The sequence below is a fragment of the Crassostrea angulata genome, chromosome 10, assembly GCF_025612915.1.
Source record: "Crassostrea angulata isolate pt1a10 chromosome 10, ASM2561291v2, whole genome shotgun sequence".
NCBI lineage: Eukaryota > Metazoa > Mollusca > Bivalvia > Ostreida > Ostreidae > Magallana > Magallana angulata.
Genome location: NC_069120.1, coordinates 32,188,205 through 32,207,436, shown reverse-complemented (window position 1 = coordinate 32,207,436; position 19,232 = coordinate 32,188,205). Strand labels below are relative to the sequence as shown.

At 32.7% G+C, this 19,232-nt stretch overlaps 1 protein-coding gene across 6 annotated transcripts in view; it reads right to left on the bottom strand.

Annotated features, from left to right (window-relative positions):
* LOC128168234 (multidrug resistance-associated protein 1-like) overlaps positions 1–19,232 on the bottom strand; it is a 404,229-nt gene that overhangs the window by 45,584 nt on the left and 339,413 nt on the right. For all 6 annotated transcript variants that reach the window (XM_052834423.1, XM_052834426.1, XM_052834422.1 and 3 more), the window contains one exon: positions 11,624–11,750. In XM_052834423.1, coding sequence (XP_052690383.1) covers positions 11,624–11,750 — 127 coding nt within the window. The remainder of the gene's footprint in view (positions 1–11,623; positions 11,751–19,232) is intronic.

Genomic DNA, 19,232 nt, shown 5'->3' with positions numbered 1-19,232 from the left:
CAGAAAGTACTCAAAAATTGATATTTTGTCTTTTTGTTTTGTTTAACTTAATTAGAAACAAACTAAGTTCAACAGCTGGTATTTTTTAAAATAAATTTTCAGAAATCAAAATCCTAGCAATATGCACACCTTTGATATATATGTACAATTGATTTGCAAAAGAACAACTTGCTGTCTTGAAAACTGTAAGAGGAGATATTTGACAATAGGGTACCCTATATGTAATATTTTGCCATAAAATGTCTAAGTTCAATAGCTGATATTTTTTTGATAAATTATGAAAAATCAAAATCCTCTCATTTTCTCATTTTTAGCATAAAACGGCTTGTTTTGAGGCAGTTTTTCTTTAAGGAAACATTGAGCGACTACTTGAACAAACAAAATATTTTCACCAAAGATGTATCTTTCCAATACTTATAAGGCCAGCATTTTTTAATTTTTAGATTTACGAAATATTTTTCAAATTATTTGGGTAGGAGGAGGGAAAAAAAATAAAAATAAAATTGAAAAATTTGTCCGTCGAGAAAAAAAATAAAAATAAAACAATTTTTCAACAATATTTTTTTTATTTTTAAAATAAGAACACATGTCCAGGAGCTGCCATTTTTTAAATATATAAGTAATTTTGGTTGTTGATGATGTTCTTATCATAACATATTTTATCCATGGGCACTAAAAATTTGTGTTAATATATTGTATATGCATGTATAAAAACAAAGGTTTTTTTTTTTTTTAAGGTCTTCCGTTTCCAACGGAAGACCTTATAGTGATTGTAATGTTTCTTATTAAGGTCTTCCGTTTCCAACGGAAGACCTTATAGTGATTGTAATGTTTCTTATTATTATTATTATTATTATTATTCTTTTTTTTTTCCTTTTTTTGTCCACTAGATTTCTCAGAGATGGCTGGATGGATTTTCTTGAAATTTTCAGGACTGATAGGAAATGATAATATCTCTAGGCGTTTTTTTCATTTTTTCAAAATTCACTTCCTGTCGTCCGTTTCCTGTCCCGCGACAAAAAGCTATGGACAATGAGATCTCAGAAACGATAAAGACTTGAACATCCAAACTTTGAGGAATGATAGACCTATAGTTGAAGATGTGTTTAAACTATTTTGTTTTGTTCGTCGTAACTTCCGGTCGTCACCGGAAGCTCTTCAAAAATTATGCTTTTACGCATTTAATATATTTCTCGGAGAATTGAAATATAAGTATAAATGCTTACATATTGCATCTTTCCGATGTTAACTAAACATAAAAATTCTACTTCCGGTGAGATATCTCAAATATCTCATGTAGCCTTTTTTAAAAAAAAATGTTTGAACCCCGAGATCTCAAAACCTGAAAGTGATCAAGACACGAAACTTACAGGGATAATAGACAATTGATAGAAGATGTGTTTAACCGTTTTTATTTTGTCGACCGTCACTTCCGGTCCACACAGGAAGATTTCAAACAAGTCAAGTTTTTAAAAAGTTTAACCAGATTTCTCAGAGATGGCTGAATGGATTTTCTTGAAATTTTTAGAACTGATAAAGACCGATAATATCTCCAGGCATTTCTTTTATTTTTTCAAAATTCACTTCCTGTCGTCCGTTTCCTGTCCCGCGACAAAAAGCTATGGACAATGAAATCTCAGAAACAATAAAGACTTGAACCTCCAAACTTTGAGGGATGATAGACCTATAGTTGTAGATGTGTTTAAACTATTTTGTTTTGTTCGTCATAACTTCCGGTCGTCACCGGAAGCACTTCAAAAATTATGTTTTTACGCATTTTATTTCTTTAACACAAAATTGAAATATAAGAATAAGCGCTTTCATATGTCATCTATCCGATGATTAATACACAAAAAACAATTACTTCCGGTGAGATATCTCAAATATCTCAGGTACTCTTTTTAAAACGAATATTATTTCGGCGAGATCTCAGAAACTGTAGGTGACCAAGACACAAAACTTACATGGCTGATAGACATTTGATAGAAAATGTGTTTAACCGCTCTCATTTTGTCAACCGTCACTTCCGGTTAACACCGGAAGAGTTCAAACAATTCAAGTTGTTTAAGGGTTTAACTGTTTTTGTTTGACAATATAAGATATGTTGATAGCAATAAAGTCCTGTTGTGTAATGGTTAAGAAATACTAACTGTCATTTTCATTAAACACTTCCGTTTGTCCGTTTCCTGTCCCGAGACAAAAAACCTTGTTTCCAAGAGATTTCAAAAACGGTGACGACTTGAACAATCAAACTTTGTGGGATGATAGACCTATGTATGTACATGTGTATACACTATTTTGATTTGATCGGCGTAATTTCCGGTCGTCACCGGAAGCACTTTAAAAAATTTTTTTTTTTTCATATTTTATTCATTTTACATAAAATGAAAATATCAGTTTACAATCTTACATATGTAATCTATATAATGTTAAATTAGCAAATAAATTTTACTTCCGGTGAGATATCTCAAATGTCTCTATGTAGCTTTCCTTTTTACAAATTTGATATCCGCGAAATTTTTGTCACTGTAAGCAATTAATACAAGAAACCTTCATGATTGATAGAAATTTGTTTGGGGATGTGTTTAAGGGCTTTAATTTTGTCAACTGTCACTTCCGATTCTTACCGGAAGGGTTCAAACAAATCATGTTTTTAACAAGTTTAACTGACTTTCCTGGGTGTTTCATCTAGCCTGACAAACAGTGATGTACGCTGAGCAAATGTATGAGAAATACCAGCTTTTGTTTTTATCAATCACTTCCGTTTATCCGTTTCCGGTCCCGAGACAAAAAATATTGTTTCAAAGAGATCTTAGATACATGTATATCAAAACGGAAGACCTTATTGTTGCTTTTGCAACAAGAGTCTAGTTATTATTTTTTTTCCCCTTTTTTGTCCACAAGATTTCTCAGAGATGGATTGATAGATTTTCTTGAAATTTTCAGGACTGATAGAAAATGATAATATCTCTAGGCGTTTTTTTTCATTTTGTCAAAATTCACTTCCTGTCGTCCGTTTCCTGTCCCGCGACAAAAAGCTATGGACAATGAAATCTCAGAAACCATAAAGACTTGAACCTCCAAACTTTGAGGGATGATAGACCTATAGTTGTAGATGTGTTTAAAATTTTGTTTTGTTCGTCGTAACTTCCGGTCGTCACCGGAAGCACTTCAAAAATCATGTTTTTACGCATTTTATTTGTTTAACATAGAATTGAAATATAAGTATAAACGCTTTCATATGTCATCTATCCGATGATTAATAAACAAAAAAAAATTACTTCCGGTGAGATGTCTCAAATATCTCAGGTAGTCTTTTTAAAACAAATATTATGACAGCAAAATCTCATGAAATGTAAGTGACCAAGACACGAAACTTACATGGATGATAGACATTTGATTGAAGATGTGTTTAACCGTTTTTATTTTGTGAACCGTCACTTCCGGTCCACACCGGAGGAGTTCAAACAATCCAAGTTGTTTAAGAGATTTACTGTTTTTGTTTGACAAAGTAAGACAAATTCATAGTCAATAAAGTTCTGTTGTGTAATGGTTAAGAAATACTAACTTTCATTTTCATCGAACACTTCCGTTTGTCCGTTTCCTGTCCCGAGACAAAAAACCTTGATTCCTAGAGATCTCAAAAACGGTGACGACTTGAACAATCAAACTTTGTGGGATGATAGACCTATAGTTGTAGATGTGTTTAAAATTTTGCTTTGTTCGTCGTAACTTCCGGTCGTCACCGGAAGCCCTTCAAAAATTTTGTTTTTACTCATTTTATTTGTTTAACACAGAATTGAAATATAAGTATAAACGCTTTGATATGTCATCTATCCGATGATTAATAAACAAAAAAAATCGCTTCCGGTGAGATCTCTCAAATATCTCAGGTAGTCTTTTTAAAACAAATATTACGACAGCGAGATCTCATAAACTGTAAATGACCAAGACACGAAACTTACAGGGATGATAGACATTTGATAGAAGATGTGTTTAACCGCTCTAATTTTGTGAACCGTCACTTCCGGTCCACACCGGAAGAGTTCAAACAATTCAAGTTGGTTAAGAGTTTAACTGTTTTTGTTTGACAATGTAAGACAAATTGATAGCCAATTAAGTCCTGTTGTGTAATGGTTAAGAATGACTTACTTTCATTTTCATCGAACACTTCCGTTTGTCCGTTTCCTGTCCCGAGACAAAAAACCTTGATTCCTAGAGATCCCAAAAACGGTGACGACTTGATCAATCAATCTTTGTGGGATGATAGACCTATGTATGTGCATGTGTTTACACTATATTGTAATGTTCGGCGTAACTTCCGATCGTCACCGGAAGCACTTCAAAAATTTGGGTTTTTTTTCATATTTTATTCATTTTACATAAAATGAAAATATCAGTATATAATCTTACATATGTTATCTATATAATGTAAAATTAGCAAATAAATTTTACTTCCGTTGAGATATCTCAAATATATCTCTGTAGCTTTCCTTTTTACAAATTTGATGTCCGCGAGATTTTTGTCACTGTGAGTGATTGAGACACGAAGCTCTCATGATTGATAGAAATTTGATTGGGGATGTGTTTAACGACTCTAATTTTGCCAACTGTCACTTCCGGTTCTTACTGGAAGGGTTCGAACAAATCATGTTTTTAACAAGTTTAACTAACTTTTTCGGGTGTTTCATCTAGCCTGATAAACAGTGATGTACGCCTAGCAAATGTACGAGAAATACCAGCTTTTGTTTTTATTAATCATTACTGTTTGTCTGTTTCCGGTCCCGAGACAAAAAATATTGTTTCAAAGAGATCTTAGATTTGGCAGAGACGTGAACAACCAAACTCTGAGGAAGGATTGACTTATGATTGTACAAATGGTTAACATTTTTGTTTAGATCGGCGTTGCTTCCGGTCGTCACAGAAAGTACTTCAAAAATTGATTTCTTTTTCATTTTCGTTGTTTTACATGGAAGTAACGTCTGGATATATCATTCACAATAAATATCATATCTACTTTTTTTTCTATGTGAGAGAAGCAATGTCTCACAGTTAAATGGATACATGTATATCAAAACGGAAGACCTTTTTGTTGCTTTTGCAACAAGTGTCTAGTTATTATTATTATTATTATTTTTTTTTTTTGTCCGTTTTTTGTCCGCAAGATTTCTCAGAGATGGCTGGATGGATTCTCTTGAAATTTTCAGGACTGACAGAAAATTATTATATCTCCAGGCGTTTTTTTCATTTTTTTAAAATTCACTTCCTGTCGTCCGTTTCCTGTCCCGCGACAAAAAGCTATGGACAATGAGATCTCAGAAACGATAAAGACTTGAACATCCAAACTTTGAGGGATGATAGACCTATAGTTGTAGATGTGTTTAAACTATTTTGTTTTGTTCGTCGTAACTTCCGGTCGTCACCGGAAGCTCTTCAAAAATTATGCTTTTATGCATTTAATATATTTCTCGGAGAATTGAAATATGAGTAAAAATGCTTACATATGTCATCTTTCCGATGATTAATAAGCATAATAATTCTACTTCCGGTGAGATATCTCAAATATCTCATGAAGCCTTTTTTAAAGTAAATGTTTGAACCCCGAGATCTCAGATACTGTAAGTGATCAAAACACGAAACTTACAGGGATGATAGACATTTGATAGAAGATGTGTTTAACCGTTTTTATTTGGTCGACCGTCACTTCCGGTCCACACAGGAAGAGGTTAAACAAATCAAGTTTTTTAAAAGTTTAACCCGATTTCTCAGAGATGGCTGGATGGATTTTCTTGAAATTTTTAGGACTGATAAAGAACTATAATATCTCCAGGTTTTTTTTTTCATTTTTTCAAAATTCACTTTCTGTCGTCCGTTTCCTGTCCCACGACAAAAAGCTATGGACAATGAGATCTCAGAAACGATAAAGACTTGAACCTCCAAACCTTGAGGGATAATAGACCTATAGTTGTAGATGTGTTTAAACTATTTTGTTTTGTTCGTCGTAACTTCCGGTCGTCACCGGAAGCACTTCAAAATTATGTTTTTACGCATTTTATTTCTTTAACACAAAATTGAAATATAAGTATAAGCACTTTCATATGTCATCTATCCGATGATTAACAAAAAAAAAAAGAAAATACTTCCGTTCAGATATTTCAAATATCTCAGGTACTCTTTTAAAAACAACTATTATTACAGCGAGATCTCATAAACTGTAAGTGACCAAGACACAAAGCTTACATGGCTGGTAGACATTTGATAGAAGATGTGTTTAACCGCTCTCATTTTGTCAACCGTCACTTCCGGTCCACACCCGAAGAGTTCAAACAAACTTTGACAATGTAAGACAAATTGATACCCAATAAAGTCCTGTTGTGTAATGGTTAAGAAATACTAACTTTCATTTTCATCGAACACTTCCGTTTTTCCGTTTCCTGTCCCGAAACAAAAAAACCTTGATTCCTAGAGATCTTAAAAACGGTGACGACTTGAATAATCAAACTTTGTGGGATGATAGAAGTATGTATGTTCATGTGTTTACACTATATTGTATTGTTCGGCGTAACTTCCGGTCGTCACCGGAAGCACTTCAAAAATTTGGGGTTTTTTCCAAATATTATTCATTTTACATAAAAAGAAAATATCAGTATATAATCTTACATATGTCATCTATATAATGTTAAATTAGCAAATAAATTTTACTTCCAGTGAGAATCTCATATATATCTGTGTAACTTTCATCTTTACAAATTTGATGTCCGCGAGATTTTTGTCACTGTAAGTGATTCAGACACGAAGCTCTCTTGATTAATAGAAATTTGATTGGGGATATGTTTAATGGGTTTAATTCTGTCAGCTTTAAGAACCGGTTCTTACCGGAAGGGTTCAAACAAATCATGTTTTTAACAAGTTTAACTGATTTTATTGGGTGTTTCATATAGCCTGATAAACAGTGATGTACGCTAAGCAAATGTACGAGAAATACCAGCTTTTGTTTTTATTAATCACTTCCGTTCGTCTGTTTCCGGCCCCGGGACAAAAACTATTGTTTCAAAGAGATCTTAGGTTTGGCAGAGACGTGAACAACCAAACTCTGAGGAAGGATTAACTTATGATTGTACAAATGGTTAACATTTTTGTTTAGATCGGCGTTGCTTCCGGTCGTCACAGAAAGTACTTCAAAAATTGGTTTCTTTTTCATTCTCGTTGTTTTACATGTAAGTAACGTCTGGATATATCATTCACAATAATTATCATATCCACTTCTTTTTCTATGTCAGAAAAGCAATGTCTTACAGTTAAATTGATACATGTATATCAAAACGGAAGACCTTTTTGTTGCTTTTGCAACAAGTGTCTAGTTTTATATATAATTACATGTATATATATGCAAGTACATACTGTACCTATACATTAAGACCAAAAAAATTAAGGGAGTTTTCACTTCTTCCTTGCAGAAAAATAGGAAGAAGTTTGAGAAATCCTTCATCTGATTAAGTTAACAATGCTATTCACAAATTCAAAATATAAAATATTGTTACTGAAAATAAATTGGATTAGAAGCATGTCCATAAATGTCAGTAAAAAATCAAACAATTTTTTTTTATTTAAAAAAGACGAACTAATTTTTAAAATTTTATTTATTTATGTAATTATACCTTTAATGAAGGAAATGTTTCGTTATTTTGTTAGCTTAATGACAAATAAAATCATTCTCTTTCCTTCAGTCATAAGGCTCCTGTGTTCAGTCTGTTTAGGGTTATTAGTCCAACCCTATGACCCACTTACAACCGTTATGTAGAGGATCTATTTCCAAACGGTTAAATTATGATTATTTTAGAATTTATTTTGCAAAAAATGTTTTTTTAAATAAGTAACTTATCATTTTCTTGCGCCAATGAGGTTTTTTTTTTTTAATTTACGGAATTGTGATAGAAAAAGACTTCAACTTCTCTTTCTTGAGGAAATTCTGGCTACGTTGCCGATCACAAAACTTAATAGGGTCGTAAATTGTAGGGTTGGACGAAAGCAAACAGGAGTAGGCCCAATGGTGTTTTTTTTGTGACTTCTAGTGCCTGTGACTTGATCGGAAAGAACTTGGTCTTTTTAATCAATGCATGAAAAACAATAATTCAGACTACATGTACGTGATTGCATCAACATTATTTTTATTTTTACCAGAAAGAAAATTTCGGGTCGGAGGAAAAAATAAAATTAATAGCTAGTTCTGGTCCTTTTATTTTTATTTGAATTTTTAAAAAAATAGGGTCGGCGGGTTTGTAAATCGAAATTTCAAAAAATGCTGGCCTAAGTGACAAAAAGTTCGTTCTAGTTCAAAGAGTCGTTCTATATTTCCCATTCGAAAAAAGATAAGAAAAATGTCAATTTTTGGTTAATTTTAAATAATAATAATTTCAAATAAATAGGTGAAAAACATATTTCATGTCAACTCTTTTATAAAATAACACAACAAATTAATGTACCTGAATCATTTTAAAAATAGCGAATTTTGGGGGCCAAATTTGACTAAAATCATATATAGTTCATCTGTTTATATTTTTTTTAAAGTCTAATGATGCCCTGTCTATTGTTATTTAGATTCTACTGTCTGTAGGTGAATAAATTAGGGATGTCATCGTGTACTCGACTATCGCTCAGTTAAACCAATATTCTACTAAAAGAACTATATATGATATTAGTCAAATTTGGCCCCCAAAATTCGCTATTTTTAAAATGATTCAGGTACATTAATATGCTGTGTTATTTTATAAAAGAGTTGACAGGAAATATGTTTTTCACCTATTTATTTGATTTATATGCACTCACTGGCAGTTTATGACGTCAGAAGTGACGCTATTTTTATAATTTAATCAAAACCAATCAAAAAATGACATTTTTCTTATCTTTTTTCGAATGGGAAATATAGAGCGACTCTTTGAACAAGAACGAACTTTTTGTCACTTATAAGTATTGGATAGATACATCTTTGGTGAAAATATTTTGTTTGTTCAAGCAGTCGCTCAATGTTTCCTTAAAGAAAAACTACCTAAAAACAAGCCGTTTTATGCTTAAAATGAGAAAATGGCGGGAAAAGGTAAACTTTTTGATGTCATATTTTTAAATTGTTGGTACTTAAATCAAAATGAAAATTATGAAAAAACTTCAAATGTATATTTGTACAAATAAAACAAAGAATTACAGTAAAATGACAATGTTCATATTTAGGGGGCCAATTTAGGCTTAAACCATATATAGTCCTTTTCTTAATCAACTAGAAAACTGACCAGTCAGGAAGGGCCCCGCTATGACAATTAATATAGAGAAGTGAAAAAAACTTTGAATTCCATCCTCTTTATATTAACAATGATGAAAAATAAATGCCCGGCAGAAGATGTAAAGAACTGGAATATATAGGATCTCGTGATTTGTAGTTGGATATGATTTTCATCCAACAATTAAAGTGTTTTTTTCTTGAGCCTTAGTGAGGGGATAAAACACACAAGTTGGATAAAAATCATATTATACTACAAATCATGAGATTCTATTTATCCCATATTTTATTCACCGCAATCAATGTTTACACTGTTTATAAAACTCTACATTATTTTTACTTCATTATGCCTAGGCAAATCCCATTGGAAAGTCACAACTGTGGAATATCAAAAAAATATCCAATGAGTCATATCCACGGGATAAAGTGGGTTAACATGGGATGAAATAAAATTTGTTAAAAAAACAAAGAATTGATACCAATGCAATGATACCTAGGCTTTGCCTCTATTCAATAAAACTATCATAAATCATTGTGTACGGTATTTTAACCAAAAAAAATATGAATATTATATTTCAAATCCATATTTCAAAGAATGTACACAATACTACACATCATTCAAAATTGACCTTAACTTCAAAACAAAGTTCATTTGCAGACACAGGCAGTGCAGTTATTAATCTCAATGTGACAGATAAAGATAAAGCTTAGGATTTTCTTCCTGTGGAAGGTTAATTAATCCCAAAGGACAAATATTGCACAGCCTTCCATGTATACAATGGTAACATTCTCAGCAGTTATCTCTCTTTGCCCATTCATTCTCAGCAGTTATCTCTCTTTGCCCATTCTTCTTATGCATAGTTAGGAATCTACCCCACCACCCCAGCTCCAAACCAGAAGACATAGAGAACCAAACTTAGCATCAAAATATGTATTTCTGCCTACTGAACTACCATACCAAATTTGAACTTGATTGGGCAACCATAAAAAAAGTTATTAGAAAAAAACAGGAAATTTGTGGACGGAAGAGTGACAGACGGACGGACAGAAGGATGGACGGACAGAGTGATTACTATAGGGCACCCGCAAATCCTTGCGGGGCCCTAATTACTCGTAATAAAGTGAATAGAATTTAAAATTATTCATTCTTCATAACAAGGCAGTTTTTGTTCTACTAAGATATCTTTTTTCTTTTCTCAACATGTTTGATCAGTAAGTTACACTCTTTTTCATCGATGTCCCTGGTGTATTTTTGAAGCAGCTAATGATTAATCTTTTTTGATTTACTTAGGCAGACATGTTCTTGAGAACAATTTGTGTTTCTTATTATCAGTAATTTATTGGAATAGATGTTTGTATAATCAACTGCATATACTTTGATCAAAGGCACCATATGGGTGAAGTATGAGCCAGATAAGAACAAAAGGATAGAAGATCTGCTCTGGACAAGGATTTTTCATATTATTTGGGTATGACCTTCACATCTGACCTTGAAAAAATGGTTTAAAGTCACTACACACCCTTTACTCAAAAGCTCTGTTTATGTGAGGCATGAGCCAAAATAGAGCTTAAGGTGGTAAGGGACCTCTGTCAATATTAATGTAGATTAATCTTCATAATAATTAGAATACTTTAAATAGTTTAGGATTTTACAATATTTCAGCAAAATAGATTTTGAAAATATTTGAAGAGATAAAATTTGTAAAACCCCATACAAGATTCGAACTCTCGACTTTCAGATTCCTAGTTTACCCTCTAACCCACTGCGCTACGCTGTTAAATGACAATATTGAGAAAGAAACTACTTATATAATTTTACTCCATTTTATTGTTTATTTCGATAAACCATATGTCATAACAATACGCGGAGGTGTCCCATACTACCTTAATAGAAAGAATATATGCTCTGAAAAAAGGATTTTTGCGTGGTCTGATATGACCTTGATCCTTGATCTACAAACTTCATTCAAGATCACTGCACACCCTTTGACCATAGACACTCTGTTAGTGAAGTATGAGCCAGATTGGACCAAGGGGAAGGAGGATAAGCCCCAGACAAGGATTTTATATATAATTCTGCTATGACCTTAACCTTAGACCTAAAACATTCTTTAAGATCACTGCACAGCCTTTACCCAAAGGTACTCTATGGGTGAAGTATGAGTCAGATTGGGCCAAGGGGAAAGAAGATATGCTCCGGACAAGCAATCTCAGATGGACAGACAGAATGATGACTATAGGGCGCCCGCACAGAGGGACCATAATGATTACAAAGGCATTAGATATTCTGCATATGTGTTTAATTTATTATCCTTTTTCAAGTTTCCCAAAGTCTAAGTTTATTGAACTTACATTCAAAGCATATGTCACTGATAATCCAACTGTTCCACCTGTCAACGTAGCTCTTCCAAAAACAGCAAATAAACAAGCGAAGAAGACAACGCTATTGCCGACAAATTCTAGACGAACTGCCAGCCATCTATAAAATACAATTAAAATTAATCTAAAATTTCAAAATATACATGTTATAATTTAAAGGGGTGGTCATGATTTTGGTCAAATTTTATTTTTCTATTTCTAATGATCAACCAAAACTTAAATGTAAGTAGTGAGGCTATCAGCAAGATTCTCTGTTATGTAAAGAGGGCCCGTGCCCTGTTTTTGTTTACATTGGTTCAATATACATGTAAAGATCTTTTCCAAACCGATTTTCTATCTGCTTAATAAATTCATTTTAAACATATATTAACAGATCTTATCATTTTTATATTCATTTTAGATATCGATTTGGAATTTTCTATTCAACCACATAAAAAGTAAACAAACAAGAGGCCCAATGGGCCACATCGCTCACCTGAACAACACTGGCTTTATATGGCCGTTTAAACTAGTTATTATATTTTATTTTTAAAAATCCTATATGTGAAAGAAGAAAAGTGAACCTCAATGCATCAGAATAAATGCGCTCAATTCCTCAAATTAAAAACATTAAAAAATTTAATTGGCCATCTCCATTATAAACGATTGCCATTTACCAGGCATGAATTCATTTCGTATGACGTTTCATATCCTTACTCACTTGATTGAAGAATAAACTTCACTGAAAAATGTTGTCACATATGTTAAAGAGCTATAATTCAAATCAATGTATTGGCAGGTATGTCGCTCTATTGTACCAAGGCCTACCCATTATTTTCATCTTTATTAAAAAACAAAAAATGTCTACAAACAAAGATGATTTTCTGTTGCAATAAGTTTTAAGAACAGCGATAATGCTTTTATTCTCATAATAATAATAACGTGTCAGGACTATGGAAACTGTTTAAAAGGAGTCGTTTTCATATACTTGTGTTCGAAAAACTATCAAAAAGAAGATGGGGGAATAAGATAGTACAACTGCCCATTTGGTTTAGTAGTAAAATACAACTTCAAATTTTTCACTTTTTCAATTAAATACATTTGATATGTTTTATACAAGTTTACAAAAGGGTAATTTCTAACAATATTCAGTTTGAAATTTTTCAAAAAATGATAAGAAAAAAATAATTACCGTATTTCACGGAATTTAGGTCGATACTTTTTTCCCCTGACATGTGGACCTCGCCCTATTCATCGCTTCGCCCAATTTATGTTTTTTTTTTTTTTATGGTTGGAATTTTGCAAAAATTTATGCAACCCTTCAATAAAATCATGAGTGTTTACTATAATACTGCTTGAATTTCTGTGTAAAAATCGTATGGATTTTAATCAATATACTGAAGTAATTTATCATTTAAACAAAATTAAATGTAAATAGATTTATTTCTTCTTACATTTCTTACTTAGATCACTGACTGAATCATTAAATGCTGTCATGCATTTTGATCGTGTGCTTACGATAAACAGGAAATCGATTTCGCGTGGTAAAAGTAAAATGAGAACCGTACAAAGGGTAATTACGGGGGGAAATATCGTCGGGTAGAAATAAAAAAAAACCAATTTGTTTTCATAATAGAATACATGAACAAGTTTTTTTCTGTATATTCAACATAAAACTTTCGATGAAATTTTAGCCAGGTGTCTCTGAAATCAGTCTGGGTAGCGCTGACTTTGTTTATACACAGTTGAACTCTCAGCACGTGCTACTCATGCCTCCAGGCTTCAATAAGATCAGAGGTTGACTCGTGTGTATATACACAGTAAAAAGTCACATAGAGACACAGGGTGGCATGTGCTACCGTAGTCATGCCTCCAGGCTAGGTAACTATCCCCCGGTTAACACCAGTTTGTACACATGGCAGGGAAGTAATAAAAAACGATCTTAAATTAAAACCGGCTGTACTGAATTATTTGGTTTGAAAATTTTGACGCAATTTCAGACATTTTCTTACGATGTTTTCAAGAAATACATTTTATTTCCCTTTTGTTTAAAACTGTGAAATAAGATTAAAGGCTACTATATGATAACGTTATTGGTTTAAACCATTTATTCATTAGAACTAGCGGTAATTTTTCGACCAATTCTTCGAAGTCGACCTATTTATACTTTTTTTTATATTATGGCTAAAAACGGCCTCCTTCGCCCAATAAACCGTATCGACCTAAATTCCGTGAAATACTGTAATCCTAAAGTTTTGGTGGTATCGAACCTACAACCTAAAAAACTATGTTCTATCAAGTTACCACATGTCTGGTGTTCTAACCACTGAGCCATTTTATTCACAACAAAGTGTGTTGTTTAAATGCTTTATGAGACGTTGGCCACGAATTTACGGACTTGTATTTTTTTTCCAAAACGTTCAATTGTTGGGCTACAAAATGACATTTTAAAGTATAGTGGGTCATCTCTCCACATTTTTGTTGATTAAAATCGGTTTACACAGGATGAATGACCATCTTTAAGTTCTCCTTAAAGATGCTTAAAGGTAGCTTAAAGACGATCTTTAAGCCATCTTAAGCTACCTTTAAGCTATATGTGTTGCTTAAAGATGTCTTAAAGAAAGCGTGAAGATGGCTTAAAGGCAGCTTAAAGACTATCTTTAAGCCACCTTTAAGCCACCTTTAAGGACAACTTATAGGTCCTTAATGTCCAAACTTCTTTAAGCTACCTTTAAGCCATCTTTAAGCCACCTTTAAGCCATTAAAAATCTTTTAATTCAATGTTGTGCTTAATTTACCAACAAAATATATTAACTATATGATAATGAAAGATAAGGTATTAAAAACGGTTTTTGTTCTAGAAAATAAAATGAAAAAAAAAATAATCGTAACGCCCAAGATGAGGATTGAACCCGCGACCCTTCGTTTACCAGCATCACCTCGCTTCCTCTGCGCCACGGCTTCTTACATATCTAGGGAGGTTTTTATATTCTATATATCAGTGGATATTGAATCAATGTATTCAATGTGTATTTTTTACTTGTAAAGATTTTGACTTCCATTCAAATTGTAACAATCAATCATATCTAATTTATAAATTACATGCATACATATATTTAGAATGAAATACGGAACTTGGTCTTCAGTGAAAAAAAAAATATATTATACCATAATGGAAACCGTTAGGCTTATTTAGGAAATAAATTTAAACCGAGTAGATAAACGTTCATCTAATTCACAGCTAAATGAAATGCAAGGAAGAATATGAAATTATTTCTTTTATTAAATGCATTGAAACTATTAGGGTATTAGTTCTATGCAATTTTCCCGGTTTTCATGATCACGGCGTCGTTCCAGTATGTTTAAACATTTACTTGTATACATGATTTTTAGACTATCAATTCTATAACAAACAATATTACCAATAACGGGTGACGTATTTACTGCATGTGGCAATTGCAAATGATGTATACATATACTTGTACATACAATTGTATGATGTACCAGGCCGGGTATGTGACATATTTACTCTTATACATATATTTAAACAATTAACCCCTATTTATGATCACCGATACAGGAATTAATTAGCCTCTAGATTTTACTCTTACATACATGTATCTTTAATTTGTAGACGTAACATTTTAAAACACAGAGTTGGGAAATAATTCTTTGAAAATGAATTACAAATGTAAATAAACTTTTATTCACTAGAATTATCGTATACACGTACATACTAAGATTCAACGCCTTTAGAAACACTGACTTGCACCTGGGCACACGACACACCTGTTGTGTATATCTTGTATATTCTGTGTTAGTTCCAGGGGTTTTCTTAAGTTGGACAAACAATAGACTCTAATTAGATATACACAAACATGCACCTGGGCACAAGACACAACTGTTGTGTATATCTTGTGTATTCTGTGTTAGTTCCGGGGTTTTTCTTAAGTTGGACAAACAATAGACTCTAATTAGATATACACAAACGAACAAAACTATGTCTAGACAAACAAAGCAGTAATATCCTGCCCAATATAACAAAGGCAGTTGAGAGTATTTTCATCTTTAACATGTATCTAGCAGATCTAGAATTAAACCTAGAAATAATTAAAATTGAAAAAAATACATACCTTCAACTGATTATTAAATTAAATCATGCATTTTTGGTTCATTATCTTTATTTTGTTTAAGAACCGGATGAAGAGAGAGAGAGAGAGAGAGAGAGAGAGAGATATTTCACCGATTAATTCATAATAGGAAACAAACATAATTAAATATAATTTCATACACAAATTCAGATACAGAGACTGCGCTCACCCCTACAATAATGTTGAATAATTTTGAAAAAAAAAATTATAAAGAATTTTATAACGGCAATCTGTGTCCATCGGAGCGGTGTTGATGATAGCGATATGTGTTTAATGGCACGAAAAATAAAACCGCCTGGAACATCCCCTCCCCTTCCTTGGAAATTATATCATCACGCGGATCACCCCCTCCCCTCCCTATAAAAGAGCTTTTGCATTTAATACATGTTTTTATTGTTCAGTTAGATCAAACCTGACTTAAAGGGAACTTAAAGATGGTTTAAAGACAACTTAAAGGGAGCGTAAATGCCACGATGCTTAAAGGTAGCTTAAAGATGGCTTAAAGGTGACTTAAAGAAGTTTGGACATTAAGGACCTATAAGCTCAGCTTAAAGGTGACTTAAAGGTGGCTTAAAGATTGTATCTCCTTTAAGCCACCTTTACGCCACCTTTAAGGACTTGCTTAAAGATTGTTTTTCGCCCTGTGTTAAATTCCATTAAACCGCATTTAGACTATACCAAAAATATGGAGTTCAGACCCACTCTATAAAAGAAAATGCATTGAAGTTATAAAAATGACATTATTTGGAGGTTTTGAGACACATTTGCCAGTTTGAATCAACCTATTACAAGTATTTGAAATACTAAAGGGTTACTAACCGATGTTACGTTAAATATACATTGTTTTTAATTATTTTTAAAACAATTATTAGATTTAATGATATTTTAATTTTGCAGTATCTAATCATTCCTCATATGGGCATTTTGCTCGCCTTATTCACCCATCTTCTTTGTGTAGATTTTATGCAATTCATCGTTGAAGAAGGTGCACCAGAAAGTAGTTACAGCATATCATCCTTTTGGCAAGACATTTCTATTGATCAATCAAAATTTCAGGGTCAATCATAGAATTATTAGCAAGATACATAACTTGGTATTTCCTATTCAAAATGAACAAAAGCATGGCCTCAGTTCTGTGAGCAAAGCTCTGTATCTTGCTTATAATTTGAAACTTGACACAGCTGAATATAGTCAGTAAAGAGAAAATTGTAAACAATTAAAACAAAAGACACAGGCACTAAATTAAAAATAAAGAAAGAGCAAAATTTATTTTTCACAATTTATTAACCTATATATTTGTAGCAGCAAAAACAATCTCTGTTTAGACTGAAAATGCAGAGCATCTTACAAAACACGTTTCATTATAATCATTGACAACCATAATGTAGAGATCGTACCGAATTACCAATAGAATGTATAGTATAATTAATAATATAATATGTTGTTAGTGCATTAGATTTTGCTCATTTTGCGCAGGTAAACAATTAACTGTCTGATTTACCGAAGCCAATATTTGATTCGATACGTAAAAATTCCAAAATACAGGCGATATTTCCATAAAGCATAAACCAAATTCAAAACAACGTAAAAACACGGTCACAAGTGAAAATGTCAACGCATTGAAAGATTTAACCTCAATTTACTTCACGAAATTGGCACAAATATATTAGCATGTTTCAAGTATCCCTTCGTACGTAAGCTGTTGCACAACAGGCAAATTTATCTTTGTCAGTTTGACCCGTTTGTCATAAGTCAACATTCAAACATGGCTGCTTTGAACAAAGAACTTTCGTTTTCGATATGGAATACCGAAACCCGAAGTTATAAAGTGATTGACTGCGATTATCTCTTTATTTTTATTAGGGTCTTCCGTCTTCAGCTAAAGACCCTACTATTATTCTATTGTTTCTTTTTCACTTTTCTTATTATTAAGGTCTTCCGTTTCCAACGGAAGACCTTATTGTTTTTGCTTTGTTTCTTTTTCTCTATTATTATTATTATTAAGGTCTTCCGTTGGAAACGGAAGACCTTATTGTTTTTGCTTTGTTTCTTTTCCTCTATTATTATTATTATTATTAATTTTTTTTTCTGTCACGTTTTCTCAAAAACGCTTCAGCCGATTTTCATGAAACTTTTAGATCTTATTTATGACAAAATTTGTAAGAAAATTACACGAGATTTTTTTGGTCGTCACTTCCGGTACCGAGATATTAAAGATTTTATGTTTTTGCTTGTTCACGATTTTTCTCAAAAAGTATTCAAAATAGGACTTTTAAATTTTCAGAGAAGGTAGAGAGTGAACGGCCGCAGTGCCCTTCGCATATCCGAACATCCGCCGTCACTTCCGGTCATCACCGGAAGGAAATGAAAAACCTTAATTTTTCAATTTTTTAAACTTGAATTTTATTTATGTTTTTATTCAATAGAGACGTCTAAAACACTTCAGAATATAAAATTCGTTTTAAATTCGATCAAAGCATTCCTGAGATTTTGAGCTCAAAAGTTCTGAAGCGAGAGTCCGCGTAGCTCAGTCGTTAGAGTGTTGGACTTGTGCCCAGGCGACCCGGGTTCCGTCCCCGAGTGCCGATTATTTTTTCTTCCCTAATTTTGTTTTCTTTAACGATTTTATCTTTAAAATGGTGGTTTTTATTGTTTTCCGTTTTATTTTTATCATAAATAAAAATAATAACAGCTTTTTTAGTACAAATATAGTTCTCGTTTCTGTCAGCAGTTTGCTTAATTCAGACGCTCGTCACATCGCCGGCATCAAAGACATGCCGCCGAAGCGCCCCTGCAGTACGACCGCATTAGAGTTCACTGGGTCGCTTTGCCGGCATCAAAGAAATGCCGCTATCTCCATGATTGTATGCACACAAAATTTTGCAATACACCAACGATATTCTACATGGCTTTTAAAGGAGGACTGATTAGTATTTATTCACATAACAATATAGATACACGCATGCATGTATACATGCGTTTATTGACATATGTTGCTTATATATTGATTTCCTGAACACTATAAAACACTATGAAATCTCTCTCTCTCTCTCTCTCTCTCTCTCTCCCTCTCACCTTGACAACCGGGTGACTGCGATACGGTGTGAAAACTGACCACCCTTGTATCTGTGTTTGGGCCTATGTATTAACAGATGTAAACACTGATCGTTGATATACACTGTTGAAACAAAGAGTCTGTTATTCACTTTTGATTTATAAAAATCATTACGGTAGGGTGGATTGGGATTATTATCATTCACAATCAGTCTTATAAAGTTTAGATTTATTTACAAAAGTCTATAAACATGTACATGTTCGCCCAAAAGCGGGATTAGTGATTAAGCAGCGGGGTTAATGATTTTCTCTCTCTCTCTCTCTCTCTCTCTCTCTCTCTCTCTCTCTCTCATTATAGCTAGATAAACAATGAATGTGCATATCCGTATAAATTAGCC